At 39.8% G+C, this 21,029-nt stretch overlaps 1 protein-coding gene across 2 annotated transcripts; it reads right to left on the minus strand.

The window, feature by feature from the left end:
* Positions 1-1,468: 1,468 nt before the first annotated feature.
* On the minus strand, positions 1,469-14,619 carry LOC119791258 (zinc finger protein 311-like). 2 transcript variants are annotated; one of them, XM_038297262.1, is made up of 6 exons: positions 14,346-14,619; positions 10,560-11,150; positions 9,854-10,399; positions 4,913-5,167; positions 2,386-2,390; positions 1,469-1,968 (listed from the first exon to the last, which is right to left on the minus strand). In XM_038297262.1, the coding sequence occupies exons 1-4, from the start codon at positions 14,500-14,502 to the stop codon at positions 4,947-4,949; spliced, it is 1,515 nt and encodes a 504-aa protein (XP_038153190.1). In that variant the 5' UTR covers positions 14,503-14,619; the 3' UTR covers positions 1,469-1,968; positions 2,386-2,390; positions 4,913-4,946. The 2 variants fall into 2 exon arrangements, with proteins under 2 accessions (XP_038153190.1, XP_038153189.1); XM_038297261.1 differs by lacking the exons at positions 1,469-1,968; positions 2,386-2,390 and having other exon boundaries at positions 4,073-5,167.
* Positions 14,620-21,029: the final 6,410 nt, after the last annotated feature.

Consider the following 21,029-nt stretch of genomic DNA (forward strand, 5'->3'; position numbering starts at 1 on the left):
CTGGATGCTACCCACTCAGGACACTTGGATTACATTGGACGAGCAGTATGGAGGAATATTGACACGTTTTTGTGGACTTTTATGGACCTTTCTGTCTCGGGCGCCATAGACCTCCATTATTTGAATGTCAGCAGACAGCAAGAAGCCTCCCAGATCTCCAGATGCATTTGAGATATCAAAAAAGTACTCCAGAGTGTTGTTCAGCATGGGGGTGAGTAGAAAATGAAGGCTAATCATGTTTTGGGTGTACTATTCCTTTAAAATGCGTCCTTCTTTTTGCCCAATTTGAAGGACGGGTCTGATGTATCCTCTCTATCCTTGGTTTACCCAGGATTCATTGCGAGACCAAGCAAGCCGTGATCAGAGGAAAGGTTACTTGGCGCCGAACAGTGGTGAAAATTGGAAGTTCAGTTTAATATAATACAAGTCATTTAATAGTTCCGTCTGAGATTAATGGAAAATAGTTGTTTTAATGTTTATAGAGTCAGATATGTGGCGGTAATGTTTGATTTATCTAAAGGTTTTTATCTGTTACTGTGTAAATGGGTTTGGCTGGAATTTAAGGACAGGTTCTAATAGATCTGCAGGGTGGGGACTATAAAACTGATTGGAGTTTTACCTTTTTATTGCTGTTTTTCACAATATGCTTAACTACGTATTTTTTGTTGTTGAATATTAGAGATTTTGCAGATATATTTTTTAGAAATACATTTTTCAGATTTACTTATATCTTTCTACCCCTTTTATAGAATAGAAAATCCCTTTATTGTCCCACAATGGGCAAATTTACAGCAGCAGAAAGATTATTGAAAATGGTCACACAATAGAATAAAGAATAACATAATAGGGAAGAGTTAAAATATAAACAATAAAATACTGTAAAGTCTTTTAACAATATAAAACTGGAGAATAAATAACCAATATGCAGCTATGGACATTTTTCCAGTAATGGATATTTGAAAATAGCAGCAACATCAGAGATGTGCAAAATGACAGCAGCATGTTATTTAACTGACTAAGGTTTCTATCATTACATTTGATTTTATTTGTTCCTGCTCCCGGTGGGTGGAACCTTTATTCCATTCTGGATTCTTGTGAGTGTAGTCTTTGTTCACTTCACAATAAAAAAGAAATAAATAAACAGTTTTGAAAACTTCTGTATTCATTCTTTTTTTCTGAATTTGGATGGGTCCGATCTGTACCCGGCCTTACGTCATCCAAGAGCCATGGAGAAAGGACTCTATCTAGATCCTCCATGTCTATGCTGTCTCCATGGCTCTGCCTCAAGCCAACTTATGTCGCCTAGCAACCATTACATTGTGAGGTAATTTGGTTGATAATCAATAAGGTGAACCAAAAAAAAAAAAAACAGCTTCAGCCACCGGTTCCAGTTTCTCTGTTCTTTTATTCATTTCACTCTGACAAAACATTTCCCTGCACTTGAGTGATTAAACAGGTTCAAAAAAACAAAGTCTAAACAGAGAAACAAGACTAAAATTAATCAAATTAACAAACTCATCTACATAAAGAAAGAGTCTGCAAAACAGTGTGATACAAGATAACTCAAGTTACTTTAAAGAAAAACAAACAAAGCATAACTCCAACGAAAGGTAATTGATGACATCATCTAGTCAATTTAGTAGGAAATACTTAAACAATGGTCAGTAAAAAGGAAAACAAAAACCATGCATATATTTAAAAACAAAATAAACAACTTCATCCAATAATCCTGAATTAATAGCTTTAACCTCAACATAAGTAGATGGAAACTGCAACATAATGCTAACACAAACAAACCCGGGATAGTAAGTGAAAGTCCAAGTTGCACACAGAATTTTTTTTTCTTTTGCCTCTTTTCCTCCTGCTCCCTTTGGCTCCTGCTCTCCTTGCCTTGTCTCCCTTGCCCACGGAGCTGGAGTCCGCTGTGGTGGAGATGCGGGCCCCAGGGGAACCAGATCCCCAGAACCATCAAGTCAAAACCTATCAGAACCAAACTGCTGCAAACAGACATTTTGCAAGACATTTCTTCTCAGTTTCAGAGCTTATAGAGCCAAACTGGATGAGAACCATGCCCTGGGTGTAAGCCTGAGGGGACCCCTGCTGTGAGACTGAGAAAAATACCCCATTTACACTACCCTTGAAGGTGCTTGCCGACCAACACAAAACAGAAGAAGAACTATAAACAACAATCGAAATCTTCTCCACGCAACATTTTAAATAATGGCATTTTAAATAATAACACCAAATTACAGCAATAATAATCAAGCATAACTTTCTGAATGTGACGGGCGCCGCCATTTTGATTTGCTTGATTCCCCTCCTTTGTCTTCTTCTTGTGTTTCATGGCGAAACATGGCAAACAACTTTTGGTGCATTACCGCCATCAACTGCTTAATTTCCTCCTTCAATACTGGCAGTAATACAGCAGATCGTGATTAGGAGGCGAGGAGATAGCGTGATGTTTAAACGGGCCTGGTTAACTGATCCGAGCTCGGACCGGTCTCGGCATGTATCGGTTTTTCAAGGGTAGTGTAAATGGGGTAAAAGAACCCCTGGTCAACTGCAGCTGGATGGAACTCAAGCTTTCCAAATGGAAATAGAAAAAAAGGTTTGCAGGTCTGGCATGATTAGGGACAGAACAAACAATATTTCTTTTGATTATGCTAATTATATCACGTGTTTAATGTCCAATTGATGCTAAAGAAAGGACTGCATGCCACACTATGCTACAGGAATATGTTTTGAGCTGTTGCTGAAGCTTGGAAAAGCTTTATTCACTAAGGGTTTAAACACTGATATAACATTAGTGTTCATGTGTTCCTCAGATGCTCATTACATTTCCATTAGCAAGTATGACCAAGAGTCATTTTGTGGAATCATGATGTCTATTCGCTGCTAGCTATTTCAAAGAGGGTAAAGAATCATTTGACTAAAGGTTTTTGGTTCTTTATTAAGCAAATCATTTAAAGGAGAAGTTCGGTTTTTAACACTTTTAGCCCATTTTCTGTAGTGTCCAGGATGAAATCCGATGATCGACACCAAAATTTTGACAATTGGTCCTGTCTCTGCTTTTTGGCTCATTTAGAATCCACCCCTGGCTGCTTTATAATGGCTTCCATAGAGCATGTCCGATAATGTCCTTAAAACAACCTTAAACGTTCTTTTTTTTTTTAAATATGCTACTCACCGGGTCGTCAGCGCTGTTCAATGACGTTCCAAAACAAGTTTCGTAAAGAAAAAACTTTCCTGTAGTGTTTTATTTAGCATTTTGTAAATCCCATTGAGTTCTGTAGGAATAGTCAATATTCCGCTGCCACCGGAAACGGAAATGGGGCCTGTTTACACAGTTGTAGTCTTTTCGCTTCACTCTGTGTACTCCGACGTCGAGGTGCTAACGTCTCTGTTAAACACTTTAAAAAACTCTGAAAATGGAATACGAAAGGTGGATTCTTGATTCTCGACGTCAGCGATGACGACCCGGTGAGTAGCATATTTTAAAAAAAGAACGTTTAAGGTTGTTTTAAGGACATTATCGGACATGCTCTATGGAAGCCATTCTAAAGCAGCCAGGGGGGGATTCTGCATGAGCCAAAAAGCAGAGCCAGGACCAATTGTCAAAATTTTGGTGTCGATCATTCGATTTCATCCTGGACACTACAGAAAATGGGCTAAAAGTGTTAAAAACCGAACTTCTCCTTTAATAAAACATTATTTGGCCAAATAATGTTTTATTCACCTCATGGATTTGCATTGTGAATTGGTCTGAAAACATTCCAATTTCTTTAAAATTAGTGAAAAGCTAATTTGATCATATCCCAAATTCTTCCAGATATACTTTGGTTTAAAAGACAAGATCCATCTTAAACTGTAATGTTTTTCAACCGTTTTCCCCTTCCTCTTTGTACATAGTAGTTAGTTTTGTTTAGTTGAGTTGAGTTTTACTAGTCTAAGTTGAGAGTGTTAAACTGAAATATGTTTGACTTGGAGCTGAATGATTTTTGTTAGTAAACTCTTACATTTTGAACAGAAGTTGTAGTGAATTTATTCCATATATGTGCAGATTTAACCGTTTGACCATGATTAGTGTTCGAATCACCCTTTCATCTATTGTTCTAACACACAGTTAGAAGGACTCGTACCCGTACTCCCCTACTGGGGAGAGCAATAAACATCTTAAAGTATCAGAAATATAATTCCCAGCTGGGAATAGAAAATAACATAAAATCACAACAGAATATATCAGAGAAAGGTCAAAAGCTAGCATTAGTGTAGAAGAAAAAATTTAATCTCAGATTTGCTGACTAAAGAAAATAAAACGATCAAACTCAACAATAAAATGTCGATTTGATCTGAAAAACAAGCTACAGTCTTACCTAAAATATAATAAACAAAAACCTTAAAATCTTTTTTTTAATAACATTTTGGCTATCAAACAGAGCAAATCTCTTTTTAGGTTTAAAGCTTTCAGTCGGGGAGGTATATTAATCATCAGTGTGTAGGGTAGGTGGGGGGAGAGAACAAAAATACAGCCTTATACAGTTTCTATGCAGAATAAATTACATTTTATCCAAGTTTGATGATCTTTACTGTCGTTTGGTGATCAGTCTTCTGACACTTTGATGTAAGAGATGCTGTCGGTGTAGAAATGAGTAACGGTGAGTTTCTGCTTACTCTAGCTGCATTGGCGGGTGTAAAAGTTGGACCGAATACCGAGCACATTAATCATTTTTTTAAAAAATGTCAGTTTTCTGTTTTCTAAAGAAGCAACATTTTCCCATATTAGGCCACAGATGTCCTTCCAGACGTTCTGGGAGTAACAGCATCTCCTAAAGAGGAGCTGAACCAAACAGAGAATAACATCCATCCAAACTCCATCCTAAATAACACTGATTTTAAACGAAGCCTCCTTCACCTTCATAAAGGGTTGTTGGTTCCTGAGAGAGGAGTCAACCCATGTTAGATCCTGGTCCAATCTTCTCACCCTCAGCAGGAGTCACCATGAAGGTCTCCGTCTCCTTCTTCAGCACCGGTTGATCTTCAACCTGACCTGTACAGATTTCCTCCTGTTCCTCTTTGATCTGAGGAGGTTCTGGTTCCTCTTGGTTCAAATTAGAGCTCTTTTCCTGTAGAACCTCCCCTGCTTTCTGATCCTCCTGCTGCAGGCAGTCTGGATGGAGAAGAATCAGACAAGAAATCACTGTTCATGAACTTGAAATATAGCAAAGTTTTACTTCAGTTTGGATCATAGATCCATCAGCAAACAGAAAGACTGAGTTGGATGCTATAGCTTAAAGTTTATCTAAAAAATAAAGCCTAATATTAAGCTTGATGTATGCTCAACTCATCTGCAAGGTCAGTTTAGCCAAATGACGCAATTTAACTGCCATTTAAGCCTCTCTGCTCGGCATCCAGATTACCTACAGCGACATGAAGGACTGACACCTTCTTCTAACAAGGGTTCACACATACAGGTGCTGGTCATAAAATTAGAATATCATGAAAAAGTAGATTGATTTCAGTAATTCCATTTAAAAAGTGAAACTTGTATATTATATTCATACATTACATACAAACTCGTATATTTCAGATGTTTATTTTGTTTAATTTTGATGATTACAAATGACAACAAATGAAAATCTCAAATTCATCATATCAGAAAATTAGAATATTACTGAAGACCAATAAAAACAAAGGATTTATAGAAATGTTGGCCAACTGAAAAGTATGAACATGAAAAGTATGAGCATGTACAGCACTCAGTATTTAGTTGGGCCTCCTTTGGCCTGTATTACTGCAGCAATGCGGCGTGGCATGGAGTCGATCAGTCTGTGGCACTGCTCAGGTGTTATGATAGCCCAGGTTGCTCTAATAGTGGCTTTTAGCTCTTCTGAATTGTTGGGTCTGGTGTATTGCATCTTCTTCTTCACAATACCCCATAGATTTTCTATGGGGTTAAGGTCAGGAGAGTTTGCTGGCCAATTAAGAACAGGGATACCATGGTCCTTCAACCAGGTACTGGTAGCTTTGGCACTGTGTGCAGGTGCCAAGTCCTGTTGGAAAATGAAATCTGCATCTCCAAAAAGTTGGTCAGCTGCAGGAAGCATGAAGTGCTCTAAAACTTCCTGGTATGTGGCTGCGTTGACCCTGGACCTCAGAAAACACAATGGACCAACACCAGCAGATGACATGGCACCCCAAACCATCACTGACTGTGGAAACTTTACACTGGACTTCAAGCAACGTGGATGAAGTGCCTCTCTTCTTTTCCTCCAGACTCTGGGACCTTGATTTCCAAAGGAAATGCAAAATTTACTTTCATCAGAGAACATGACTTTGGACCACTCACCAGCAGTCCAGTCCTGTTTCTCTTTAGCCCAGGCAAGACGCTTCTGACGCTGTCTGTGGTTCAAGAGTGGCTTGACACAAGGAATGCGACAGCAGAAACCCATGTCTTTCATACGTCTGTGTGTGGTGGTTCTTGAAGCACTCACTCCAGCTGCAGTCCACTCTTTGTGAATCTCCCCCACATTTTTGAATGGGTTTTGTTTCACAATCCTCTCCAGGGTGCGGTTATCTCTCTTGCTTGTACACTTTTTTCGACCACATCTTTTCCTTCCCTTCGCCTCTCTATTAATGTGCTTGGACACTGAGCTCTGTGAACAGCCAGCCTCTTTAGCGATGACCTTTTGTGTCTTGCCCTCCTTGTACAAGGTGTCGATGGTCGTCTTTTGGACAACTGTCAAGTCAGCAGTCTTCCCCATGATTGTGTAGCCTATAGAACTAGACTGAAAGACCATTTAAAGGCTTTTGCAGGTGGTTTGAGTTAATTAGCTGATTAGAGTGTGGCACCAGGGGCCATCAATTTTGAACCTTTTCACAATATTCTAATTTTCTGATATGATGAATTTGAGATTTTCATTTGTTGTCATTTGTAATCATCAAAATTAAACAAAATAAACATCTGAAATATATGAGTTTGTATGTAATGTATGAATATAATATACAAGTTTCACTTTTTAAATGGAATTACTGAAATCAATCTACTTTTTCATGATATTCTAATTTTATGACCAGCACCTGTAAACATCAGGAGTTCCCAAAATGGGAACACCAAAGGTTTTTTGCATTATCATGATGTGATCACTGAGGTACAGAGGGTAAATATTCAGGCACCTTTAAATTTTTCACTCTTTGTTTCATTGCAGCCACCTATTAAAATGAATAAAGTTAATTTTGTCATTCATGTATACTCAACACACAATCTTGACAGAAAAACCCAAAATGTAGACATTTTTGCAAATTTATTTAAAAAGAGAGAGTGAAATGTAAAAATAGATCCTCTCCAGGTGTGTCAGGTTGGATGGTGAGCGTTGGTGGACAACCATTTTCAGTTCTCTCCAGAGACGTTCAATCGGGTTTAGGTCAGGGCCCTGGCTTTAAGTTGTCCCCAAGCCACTCCTTTGTTATTTTAGCTGTGTGCTTAGGGTCATTGTCTCATTGGAAGGTGAACCTTCGGCCCAGTCTGAGGTCCTGAGCGCTCTGGAAGAGGTTTTTTTCCAAGATATCTCTGTACTTGGCCGCATTCATCTTTCCTTCAATTGCAACCAGTCAATTTGTCCCTGCAGCTGAAAAGCACCCCCACAGCATGATGCTGCCACCAACATGTTTCCCTGCTTGGATTGTAATGGGCAGATGATGAGCAGTGCCTGGTTTTTTCCACACCTACTGCTTAGAATTTAAGCCAAAAAATTCAATCTTGGTCTCATCAGACCAGAGAATCTTCTTTCTCATAGTCTGGGAGTCCTTCGTGTGTTTTTTGTCAAACTCTATGCAGGCTTTCATATTTCTTGCACTGAGGAGTGGCTTCTGCCAGGCCACTCTGCCATAAAGACCTAAGTGGTGGAGGGCTGCAGTGATAGTCGACTTTGTGGAACTTCCTCCATTCTCCCTACTGTATCTCTGGAGCTCAGTCACAGCGCTCTTTGGGTTCTTCTTTACCTCTCTCACCTAGACACTTCTCCCACAATTGTTTGGCTGGACGGCCAGGTCTAGGAAGAGTTCTGGTCGTCCCAAACTTCTTCTATTTAGGCATCATGAAGGCCACTGTGCTAAAAGGAAACTCAAGTTCTGCAGAAATTATTTTTAAACCTTGGCCAGATCTGTGCTTTGCAACAATTGTGTCTCTGAGCACCCTGGGCAGATCCTTCAGCCTCATGATTCTCATTTGCTCTGACTCTGTGAGTTGGAAGGTCTTATGTAGACAGGTGTGTGGCTTAAAATAATGAAGTTCAATCAGTTGAATAAAACACAGCTAGACTCTAATGAAGGAGCAGAACCATTTCAAGTAGGGCTGGGCGATATAGAAAAAAAGCTTATCGATAAAAAAAAATGCATATTGATCGATATCGATAATTATTGAAAAGATTTGAAACCATATTTTATGTGCAGCTCTGCCTGGACTTTTTATAATTTTGCTTACTGTTTACTTTTAATAAAGAACACAAACACAGACTTCCGATTAAATATTTATTTAACCAACTTTTTTAACCATAACAGAATTGTTTTAAAGAAAAATAACTTAAGAGACCTGAGTTATGTTATTAAATACTGACAAAGAATAAACTAAAGTGACCAGAAAAGTGACCAAAATAAATATAACAAATAAATAAATAGAATACCCTATTTTGGTGGGAATAGTACAGTACCATGTAAACTCCACTCAACAAAAACAAAACCCCAAACAAAAATCAACTAACCCTTTAGCCTAGCATTTCTATGGAATATTTTTTCTCACCCCCATTCTTCTAGAGGTGCTGCTGGCACCTGGTTATGGTTCAGCTGAGTTATTACTTATTACTTTGAAGTTTCTGGCCCCTCAGCATTTTTCTCTCAATTGTTAGAACTACGTGGGAAACTGCCCAGAACTGAATGAAAATATATGTATTTTTTTTTTTTTCCCCAAAAAAAATTCCCGAAGATTCCTCGGAGGAGAGCCGCACCAGGGCCTACACAGCTCGTACTCCTGGGGGTGTGAGCGGCTGAGATGATTAAAAAAAAAGTTGGTTGTGTTATCAGACTTGGTTTTCACTGGTTCCCGACACATTTTACAGATGACTGTGGTTTGTTTTTGGTCCGACTTGCCATAACCGAAATACTGCCAAACTGGCGAACTACAAAAACCCTTCTTTGGAACAATTTCCTCCGCCTCTCCTTGCTGCGACAGCTTCATGTGCTCTGTGTTGTGGTTTGAGAGGGCGGCGCTTTGTGACGGCGTGCCTGGGTCAGCGATTGCGATTGGTTAGGAGGAAGTAGTGACTAGCATAAACCTACATGATAGGCTACAATGAGAAGTAAGGAAAACTGCGTTTTTTTATCAACTCTCTTTTTTTTCTATCGCGCCACACGTCTATCGATCGATATATATCGTTATTGAATTATCGCCCAGCCCTAATTTCAAGGAGGATTCGCTAAGTGTTCTTTAAAGAGAAATTTAATTAACTTAATTGATTTTAGCAAATGGCTGCAATAAAACAAAGAGAAAAATATCAAGGGGTCTGAAAACTTTCCATATCCACTACATGTGGAGAGCCAAAACACATCATAATAAATGTACCATTAAAATACTAATTTAATGGTACATTTGTTGTGATGTGCTTTGGCTCTCCACACAGCCATTAAAACATCAACCTTTTAAATGAATTAGAAATAAATGTATTTTAAAATGAATCTGAATACTTCACTATTCATTTATCTATCTGCTTTATTTGACTCTTGTTTGTTTGTTTTTTTTTGCTTTATCAAAACCAGCTTTGTGAAATGAATCTCCGGAATCTTTACTGCACGTTGCTCTCACCTAAGTGGGTTCCTCTGTGGTAATTCAAACTGTTCAATTGAGTGAAGCTCTTCCCACATATTCCGCATGTATATGGTCTCTGACCCGTGTGGATTCTGGTGTGGACAGCCAGGCCAGAACTTCTCATGAAGCCTTTGCCGCAGATTTTGCAGGAGAACGGTCTCTCTCCTGTGTGGGTCCTCCGATGAGCCTGCATCTCGTAGTTGTGCTTGTAAGCTTTCCCACAAACATCACACCTCACAGACCTCTTGGCCATCGGTGCACCGATCGGACCCTGCCCAGACAAACCTCTCTCCACATCACCATCGGTGGGGCAGTTCTTCGACTGACCCTCTAGAGGACATCCGTTATCAACCAGACTGTTTTGATCCAGATCCTCAACTTTAGCAGACTTCTGATAGTGGAGTTGATCAGGTTCGAGCATAAAGAGCTTTGTCTCCTGATTCCCTGCCTGTTGAGTTTTTGGTTCTGCCTTGTCCAAACTGGAGCTCCTATCCTGGATACACAGAGCCTCCTCTGTTTGATGATTCTCCTGCTGCAGAACATCTGGACAGAGAAATAAAAAATATTCTGTTTTGTTACTATAAACATGGTTCGGAACGATCTGCATCATATTTAACAGAACCCATCTGGCCGAACCTTCTGTTTGGAACATCTAGCTCCATATCCCAAGCATCTGAGGCCTGTCCAGAACTGGGTGACTCACCTGTGTGGGTCTTCATGTGGTAGTTCAGGCTGCTGAGCTGAGTAAATCTTTTCCCACAGGTCTTGCAGGAATACGGTTTTTGTCCTGTGTGGATCCTCATGTGCACCGACAAACCAGAACTCCTCATGAACCGTTTTCCACAGTTTTTACAGGAGAATGGTCTTTCCCCTGTATGGGTTCTCCTGTGGATCTTCATCTTGTAGCTGTGCTTGAAAGCCTTTCCGCAGAGGTCGCAACTCACTGACTTCTCAGCTGTCTGAGCAGAAGCATCGCTGGTACCTGCCTGGTTCTGGTTTTCAGCTTCAGGACCCAAAGAGGCGAGTCGGTACCTGTTTGGTTCTGGTTCCTCATCAGGAGCCGTCACCAAGAAGAAATCCACCTCGTTCTTAAACACACGCTGTTCCTCTGCCTCAGAAACACAGAGTTTCTCTTCTTGAACCGTTAGAGGTTCTGGTTCCTTTGGTTCTTCTTTGACCCGGGCAGGTCCAGCACTCTGTATCGTCTGATTTGGACCGATGCTGGCGTCCTGGTTACAGAGCTTTTGGTCAAAGCGAACCTTCTTCACTATCCGATCATGATCCTGTGAAGGTTCTAGTTGGGCAGAAAAAGAAAATGATGTGTTAGTTTTAGCAGAGCTAAGAGCTTCTGTTGATCGTCAGATCTGCATAACATGCGAGTTCTTCCAGCAGATATTCTTTGCAGCAGTGAACATGGATATACACGTTTATCATGAGGTCTCCTGTCAATGAACAGCTTTGCAAACATCTGCTGAATGTGAATCTCGCTGTAGAGCTGAGGACACCAGTAGACCCGCTCATCATTCTGTTCATAAATGATCATTGCAGCGAAAAAACATGTCTTTCTTCCATGTTGATAAAAAATAGAACCAAAAAACAACAAATATTTCATCAGAAGTCATTGTAGAGCCTGAGGAAACGCCTCATCCAGGGTGTGAAATTAACACTTACCAGTGGCGACAACATTTTTTCATTTGGTGAGTTAAGGCCAGAGCACCATTCGCCACAAGGCGAGTAAATGTTTAAACCACAGTTGCACTTCAGTCACATCCTTTCATTTTATTTTAGAAATTCCCCCTCTGTTCCTCACACGCCGATAGACGCATGTACAGAGAGCACACCGCCAACTAACAATAACTTAATCGGTATGCAAACTGTGGCAGTATATAGTTAGAGCAACCAAGTCTTCTAAAACACAACATGTTGATGAGGAGGAGGGGGAGAAAGGATCCACGGATGTCTGAGGGACAGTGATTCGCCTACATGTTATGAATGCTGATGTACTATAAAGGATAAATCATGAACAGTTTAGTTTGTGCTAGGGCTGCAACTAACAATTATTTTAAAAATCGACGATTATTTTTTCGATTAATTGGACAAAAAATATTTTTATATTAACCTCTTTATTATAAAATAAACATTTTAGACAGAACAAACAAGCACACAAGTACAGGTTGCTCATTAACTTTACTGGTGCAATATGAAAAAGAAATGTTTGTGTTAAAACTACGCAAACTTACATGAGAAATGTAGCTGTACATCCTAAAAATATAGGGTACTTTGTTTCATAAAGCGCAAAAAAAGACATTTTTGTTTTTAAAAGCCCTAAGGGGTTCAAACAATAGGCCCCCCATTTCAACAAAGGAGTTTTTTTTAGATTAGAAGAGTTCTGCCTTTTAAGACAGGAAAGTATAGCAGTTAAAGTTGCTACTTGAGAAAATACTGAACTATAGAGATAAAAATAGCCCTGTGATTCAAATTATAAATTGTATTTGGAATAAAAATGAGAGAACTAGGGGTGCTAAAAAACACATCCTCCAAAGACAGATATTTACATGGAAATGTGGCATATAATTCATTGACATATTACTGATCTTGCTGGATTTTATTCTGCTTTACTTCCATAAATTGCAGGATCTTCTTTACTTTATCTTTGCCAGAAGATTTAACTTTAAAAGCCTTGCCCTCATAATTTGCAGTTTATTTATTTATAAAGAAAATATAAATGCTGCTTAAGCTAATTCAAATGAAATTAAAAGTAAAATAAGTAGCCAACCTTATCACTGTCTGTAACCTACTAACAAGGTAAGGAAAGCATCAGAGCTACCTGAGAAACTAATGTTACGTTTCCACACTTTAAAACCAAACAAACATGGTCACTCATCCTGCTTGATCAGCTCTCTTCACTGCCATTGAAGGCTCCAACGTGTTTTCTTTTCAGGTGCTGCATCATAACAGTGGTGGTTCCGTGCCATGTTCATTTGTTTTTACAAAAGTTGCATGTTACGACTTTTTTCACTTTACAAAGCGCAGGCTATTTTAATTATTGTGATCAATTTGCGCCTTCCAGGCGCATGCGCGCTTCATTTGCAGTCTGGACGCTGAGGGTAAACATCCTGCGGCTCTGACTGCAGCGCTGAGAGGGACTCCTGCGGGAGAGGGAGAATGGAGTTGGGATGGGGGAGGCACCCCACGGCAGAGTAGGAACGATACATGCTTTCACGTAAGAGTCTCCAAAAGCCGTCAGTGACACCGTAAAAAGTCGCCAGATTTGTCTCTAGTTGCTTTTTTGAAAAATAGTCGCTGGAGGGGTCTGAAAAGTCGCTAAATATAGCGACAAGGTCGCTGAGTTGGCAACACTGCACCTGCAGCGCTCGCTCTGCCGTATTTTTTTTCTTCCCCCGTTTCAGTCAAGTGGCTGTGATGACGACACAACTAATCGATGAACGCTTTTAAAAGTCGATTTTTATCGATACGTTGTTGCAGTCCTAGTTTGTGCCTTCAAGTCGTTGCCCATAGGAAGACGTTACTTGGATATAACCTAACAGAAAATCTTCAGAACGGCTCCAAATGACACAAAACATGATGTAAAAACGTAAAACCAAGGGCCACATGGGAAAAAAAGGGCGTTTCCCTTTAAAGGAGAAGAATCGCTAATAGGATTAAAAATAAGATTTCCTTACCTGTCTGAATAAAGGTATAAATGGAAAACCTGTGGTGTGAGCATTGCATTTAAATACTTCAGTAGCATTTAAATCCCCAGATTATTCAAATTTATTAATTTTTTTTTGTTACTGAAAAGATTTTATAAACAAACAATTCTACTGAAGAAGAAGATAATACTATTAATATAATGTGACTTTTCTAGAGAATCATTATACATAGTTATTTTATACAGGGTTTCCACAGTCTTACATAATTTCAGAATTCCCTGACTTTTAACTGACTCAGGATTAGTTTTCCCTGACAAAATAAATGCAGCAACAAGACAATAATAATAACATAACAGGTCACCCATTTAACATGTTTAGCTCTATAACATTTAAATGCACCTCTTCAATGTCTAAGAGAAAAACATTTATTGAACATTTTTAATGTATGACCACTGTACAGAAGACTGCCATATGATAGCGCATTCTAGCTTGTTTGTCGTTTTGGTAACTACATCAAATTTACCGCTAGGTGGACAAAAATCACGCCATCTGGTGGGAAATCACCCGGCTTTTTCAAATCACGCGAGAATTATACAAAACAACAAAAATGGCGCAAGCAACGCTTCTGGGTCGTTATCATCGAATGTCGGTGAATTTAAAGTAATTTTAAGTAATATATATATATATTTTTTTTCGATCATTGCAGTTTCCCGGTGGGTAAATGCAATGAAATGTGTACTCTCCCAACAATAAAAACTACTTGCCCCAGGAGATGGGGCGATGGTTAACATCGAGCCCTGATTTAACCAGAGCAGAACCTCTACCCCTAGACCTACCTGCTTGGTTCTGTTCAGTTCGGGGTCTCCAGCCGCGCTGACGGTCGATCTCCTCCTGGTACTGGATGATGGTTTTTTCCACCTCTGAGAAGATTTCTTCAGCAGCAGCAGTTAGTCTCTGCCTGATAAACTCCCTCAGAGGCTGAACTGAACTCATTGTTGCTGCGCGGACTCGCAATGGATCCCACCACACCGAACAGCTCGATGCTAACAGAGAAGCTAACGATGCTAACCATAGATTGACGCTAACCGCTTTGTTGACTTCTACCGGAAGTCTCGAGTTGTGTTTCCGGTTTAAGCCATAGTTCCGGTTTAAGACCGCTAGAGGGCGCCGTTTCCCCTGAAAAGTCATCCACAACGTGACGATTTGTAACAGATTTAAAAACAACGACGAAGAGCCATCTTAATAAAATAAGATACGTTATAAGGTTTTAAATAAGAACCATCTTAATAAAACTAAAATGAATAGATAGAAACTTAAAATAAAAAAAAATACTGAAAACTTTACGAGTTAATTTGACCAAAAACACTTCGTTTTCTAACTTAATGAAATCCATTGATTCACTTAACTCTCAAAGATCCACTTTGCTTATTTTCTGTTCAAGTTTTTGAGGAAGAAATAAAACCAAGGCTTTTTCTACCATCTACTTTAAAACAAGGATTTATTAAATTCATTCTCAAACCTAAAAGGAATAAACTACTCTTTTGAATTTGTCTGCCTGGAGTTGTATTTCCTGGACGGGGCTGCCTTTTATAGCTCCTTTTTGTATCTCTGCTTTTGTCTCCTTGAACCCCAGTCGGCCTCGGCAAATGGCCGCTCACACTGAATATTGTGATGTTATTGCTTAATAACCTGTATTAAAATTTTTTTTTTTGTTTGTTTTTTTGAAAGTAATTGCTTAATAAACTGCATTTAAACTTTTATAATGTCACATTTACTTGATGGAACGGAGTAGTTTATCTGCCAATAAGTGGCCTCTCAGCCGGCAGCGGCCACCATCAGCCACTACACAGCCACTCCGGTGGCAGGCTCTTGGTGGCCGCAGAAGCTGGTTTTCGTTAAATAATTAATTTTCTTTTTTAGTTATTATTCTTGCCGTTTTTTGGCAAATACGTTATTTATTAATTTATATATTTTTTCTTGCTGTTTTTTGCCAAATAACTTTTTTATAGTACCTCTAAGTAGGTAGTTTTTTTTTTTATTGTGATGTTATTGTGATGTAACCTGCATTAAAACTTTAAAGTCACAATTACTAGATGGAACGAAGTAGTTCATCTGCCAATAAGTGGCCTCCATAGTGGACTGCCATAGTGGCGGCCGCTGCCAGCAGAGAATGCCACCACAGTCTCTGCTGGCAGCGGCCATTATGCTGCCACTATGGTGGCAGTGGCCACTATGCTGCTGCTATGGTTCCACCATGGTGGCTCTGTGGTGGCAACATAGTTGCTGCTGCCACTATGATGGCAGTCTCTGCTGGCAGCAGACACTACGCTGCCACCATAGTCCCCTTTTTACAAAAAAATAAATGAATAAATAAGGTATTTGCCAAAAAACGGCAAGAAGAAAATAAGTTATTTAATAAAAACTGGCTTCTGCAACCACCAAAACGGTGTCAGTAAACCTGGGAGTCGCTCGGCAGGCTACTGGCAGGATAGCCGGGCTGTCATCATAGTGGTGGCATAGTAGCCGGTTCCAATATGCTGCTACTAGTGTGGCTGAGTAGTGCCTGGTGGTGACCCCTGCCAGCAGAGCCTACCACCTGAGTAGGTGATGGTGACCGCTGCCGGCTAAGGCCACTTATTGGCAAATAAACTACTCCCGTTCCATCAAGTAAATTATAAACATTATGACATTCTAAAAGTTTTAATGCAGTTTATTTAGCAATTACATTACAATATAAAAAAAAAAACACTATCTAGTTGGAACTGCTATAAATGGGTCATTTTCCACAAAACGGCAAGAAAAATACAAAAAAAAAATAATTAAATACCAAAAACAAAATAAAAAAAAATAAATGAAAAAATAATTTAGTGGCTGTTGCCAGTAATACGCCATGCCATTTGCCGACGAGCCACAACAAGCCACCGGATTTGCGACAGGAACTGTTGCAACGAGGCACAACGAGCCACCGGAACTGTCACAGGAACTGCTGCAACGAGCCACAACAAGCCAACGAGCCACCGGAACTGTCATTGGAACTGCTGCAATGAGCCACAACGAGCCAACGAGCCACCGGAACTGTCACTGGAACTGCTGCAACGAGCCACAACTAGCCAACGAGCCACCGGAACTGTCACTGGAACTGCTGCAACGAGCCACAACGAGCCAACGGAACTGCTGCAACAAGCCACATTGAGCCAACGAGCCACCGGAACTGTCACTGGAACTGCTGTAATGCAGCCACTGCAACGAATTGAGCTCAGGCCTGCTGCTCACACTGAGCCTGGTTCTGCTGGAGGTTTCTTCCTGTTTAAAGGGAGTTTTGCTCTCCACTGTCGCTCAATGAGTCGATGCAATCAACTGGTTTTCCTTAGATAGAAAACTTTGAATCAATTTGACTGTATGATCTGGTGAACTGTAAAGTGCCTTGAGATGACATGTGTTGTGAATTGGCGATATATAAATAAACTGAAATGAATTTGGAGACCAATCAAAGAAGCTAAAATATTGGCCCTATTCTTGTAAAGACTCAAAAACAGACTGGCTGGGAGATGTATTACAAATCATGAATCTTCATCACAGATTCTGATAAAACAGCTTATAAGGAATATATTGTTTCTGTTGTTACATCAGTTATTCAGAGATACTGTTTTGGTTTTACAAACAATATAATAGTTATTCCAAATAAAGGAACTCTATGAAGAAAAATTATGTTTATAAATCAAGCTCTGTGTTTTTGTAAAGTTACATTTCCAGAGCAGCAGAGTTAAGTCCTGCAAAATTTGAGAATATATAATTAGGAATAGAATTCCAGATAAAGGTTGTTTTTTATATATATACATTGTGATCCAGTTAATCTTTAAGGTGTTATTTAATGCATCAAAATAAAGAAAATAAGACTTAAAGGGACAGATTTTCTTAAGTAGTGGGTTTTGTTTTTCCACATAATACGGTGTATATTTTCTAAATAGATTTACAAGTTGTTTTATCAACATGTAGATTCTGAGGAGCATTGGGCAGACATGTGATTCACTCGAACGTTGAAAGCAGAACTTTCCCTTTCAGGTCTCTCTGCAGCCTTTCATTAAGGATTTTTTGAATAGGAGAGAAGTTTGTAACATCTGAGTTATTTATTTTTATTGATCCTAATATCACAGAATTTCATACAGGGATTTCATTAATGAAGGCTGGAAAAATTCACATTTGTTTCGGTTAAGGAAAAGGCCTTTTGAAAAGGACTGGAGACTTTTGTCACTGAAAAGCATCCCTGAGAAAGTCAGCAGTGTCATTTGCCAATTGACATAAATATTTCTCTGTCAGCCATGACTGAACTCCCAGGCGAATTGAGTCTAATATGAAATGAAGAGCTGCACAGAAAGCAGAAATAGACTAAACTCCTGGAAGGCCATCAGTTATTGCTGTTATCAAAATCACTCCTATGAATAATAGATGAACCTGGATATTTGCACAGCCAATGCGCTAAACATTATTCTAACCTGTAAACAAAGGTTTGTTTTCAATTTGATAGTTGGGCGACTACACATTGACTCTAATATAGGCAGAGTGAGCGGCCTCGAAGATTAGAAAAATATAGTCTTTATCACAGAGGTCAGAATTTGTGTTTTCTTTTCATTGCAAACACCTGCAGAGCTTTAATCTCAATGGGACATCCAGCATTTGCCTTGGGTTGTTTTTTAATCTGCATTTCATTGTTTACAACTCTGTCCTTGATATTGTTTATCTCTGCACAGAAACTATTAATAGACTCTTTCACTGATGTGATATGTTTAGTGTGCTCTTGTACAGCCTTTTTTATATCAGAATTACTATGGGATAGGACTATGAAAGTATCATTGCCCAAAATGCCTTAGCTGACTAACAGGAGAGGGACATGGCGTGACCGGGAGTGAAGTGAAATCTTCTTCCATCAAAACATTGTCTGGAACTGCTTCCAGATAATTGTGCATTGAGTCAATAAGGGAGTTTTTTTGTAGGAGGCACGAGGTTGGCTTTCCAGTGGGGTTAAAATTGCATAAACAGGCTTGCTAACATGACTGATAATTAGCTTCTTAGCTTTGCTCGTTTTTGTATGTTTAAGACAATCAAAAGTTGTTAATTGCAGTAATTGCCGAGCAGGTGCAAGTACTGTCTTTATCACTGTATTTTACATGATTGAAGTGGTTGGATTTACAGATGTACTCAAAGTGACTACTTAGGGCACCATCTTGGTCACAGCATAGCTGGATCATAGATATTATTAGTGTGACAACTGTTTATCAAGATTGTTTATAGTACTAAGCCTGGTTATTTTGAAAGTGTGACATCAACTTGTTTCTTTTACTGCATTTCCACTGATTATATTGACTGCTGCCCCCATGTTTGAAGAATATGCCCCACTGGCCACAGCAGGTATAAACTTCAACAGTGCTTCTATGGGCTCATACCCAGTCTGCACAGAACAGCGCAACAATTTAATCGTCTTTTATAAAAGCGAAAGACCGATCTGAAAAAATGATTAAAGCACTAACTTACTTAAACTTAAAATACTAAGGGCTCATACTCACTAAGAGCTCATACCAATGACAGGAAACTTGTAATTGAAGTATGTAAGGATGAAAGAGCGAGTACTGGGACGCGGTCACCACATGTAGCGGCTTTTCATCTCTGCTGTTTATCTTTCCTTCTAAAGTTTTTGAACAATAAAATACCCATATTCAAACTATATAGTGAAATAATAGAAGTAGATAACCATAAAAATAGATTATAACGATTTTACAATAAATTAAGGATGCAAAAAAATTAAGTATACAAAAAAATCCACCCACAACAATTATTATTTTTATTTGTGTTAACAACAGAATCGGGTGGACGGCGTCGACATTTAAGGTATGAACCTCTGAAGGTGGAGACAGCAGGTTAGTGACCACATCTTTCTGGAAGTGGATGAACGTAAACAAGTGAGTCACTAACTCGTCTTATAGTTCAGTCTGAGTCCAGAGGAAGCGGATTGTTCCGGGCAGCGGTTGTCACACAGCGAGTCCCAGATACTGATGTATTGGAGGTCAGAGGACAAGCAGGAGATCAGAACTAATGCAGATAAATGTAGGCAGGATAATACAGACTGTGAAGCCAAAGCTGTTGTTGAAGATGGTCGGTTTTTGAGACCCAGGAGGGCAGAGATCTGGTGAGACAATGAAGGAGAATCCAAGGCGGAGTAGGGTAACAGTTCCAGGTTCCATACGAAATGGGGCTGACAGGCTGGACAAGGGCAGGCAGACTCAGTGGTTGGGAAAGGGTTCCCCTCGGTACACAAGCAGGCAGGGATCAGACAGGAAATTGAAGACAATTCAGGCAAACAGATCAGATGGGAACGGGCAGGCTCAGAGGTTGAGAGGTAGAACGGGTCAGGATCAGGCAGTCCGAACACAGGAACGCTAAGCTTGAAATTATCTGGCACTGATGACTGGTCTGAAGCTGGGTAAATAGAACCTAATGCAGGGTCATCAGGTAAGCAGGTAATGAGAACTGGGCGAAGCTAAGCAGGTGTGTTAAATGAGTGATCAGACCAGGCATCAATGTCAAGATCATGACTCTTTGAGCAGACAGATGATGGCTGAGAGGCGAATGGCAGGCTTTAAGCAGGCTTTGAATAGGTGGATGATGGCTGAACAGGCTGGAAACAGGCTTTATGCAGGCAGATGATGGCTGAACAAGCTGATACAGTAACTATCTTTGAGGAGGCTGGAGACATGTAAATCTGATTGGTGACAGGCCGAGGCTGTACAGATGAGACCAGAGTAAGATGGCAAAAAGAATCCGGTGATGGCAGGGCAAGTACAATAACACAGGAAGGTTGGTGTTGCACACATTCACTGGAGAGAACCTCACATAGGCAAGGAGGAGACAGTCTGGTGAAGACTGACAGAGAGAAGCATGTATTAATAGGCAAGATCACACCTGGGAGGAATAAGTAATCAAAGAGAAAGGTGCTTCTGCTCTTTCAAAACAACAGAGTGGAGCAGAGCAGAGAGTGGTAAACAGCCGCATCACAAAAACAATTAAACAGGCTCTCTATGTGTCATAAAGAGTAGAGGATCATCTTTCTTTGCAAGCTGGCAAAAGAGTGATGTTTTAGTACCTGCTGAGTTATTGAACTCGATCTTACCCCAGAACTATTTCTTCAGGACTGGAAAGAAAACAGCTTAAGTCTCTATTTCATGTCTTTAGTTATTATTTTTACTACATATCTTTCAGGAGTCGGGTATCTCAAGTCCTCATCACTGGAAGGTGCTGAAAAATTAGCTTCTTCCTTTTGGGCTCTGATTGATGGCAAGTTATTTGGTCTAGAGATGGGCATCGTGGAGTCACCAAGTCATATTCATACCATATTTTTGTTCAATCAGCACAGCTGAGTTCATTGTGCAGGTTGGACTCTCCTGGTTCAGTGGTTAGGCTGAAGAAATACATACCAATACATGGTGTGGAGATAACTAGGTGACTCTACAATGCCAATCTCTGATTGG

The sequence above is a fragment of the Cyprinodon tularosa genome, unplaced genomic scaffold (genome assembly GCF_016077235.1).
Source record: "Cyprinodon tularosa strain WSP-4 unplaced genomic scaffold, ASM1607723v1 ctg385, whole genome shotgun sequence".
Lineage (NCBI taxonomy): Eukaryota > Metazoa > Chordata > Actinopteri > Cyprinodontiformes > Cyprinodontidae > Cyprinodon > Cyprinodon tularosa.

Coding starts and splice junctions, on each gene's coding strand:
- LOC119791258 (XM_038297262.1), bottom strand. CDS start 14,502: ATGAGTTCAGTTCAGCCTCTGAGGGAGTTTATCAGGCAGAGACTAACT. Junction 11,151..14,345: donor AACTGAACAGAACCAAGCAG/GTAGGTCTAGGG, acceptor CTGCCCAACTAG/AACCTTCACAGGATCATGAT. Junction 10,400..10,559: donor CCACATGAAGACCCACACAG/GTGAGTCACCCA, acceptor TTCTCTGTCCAG/ATGTTCTGCAGCAGGAGAAT.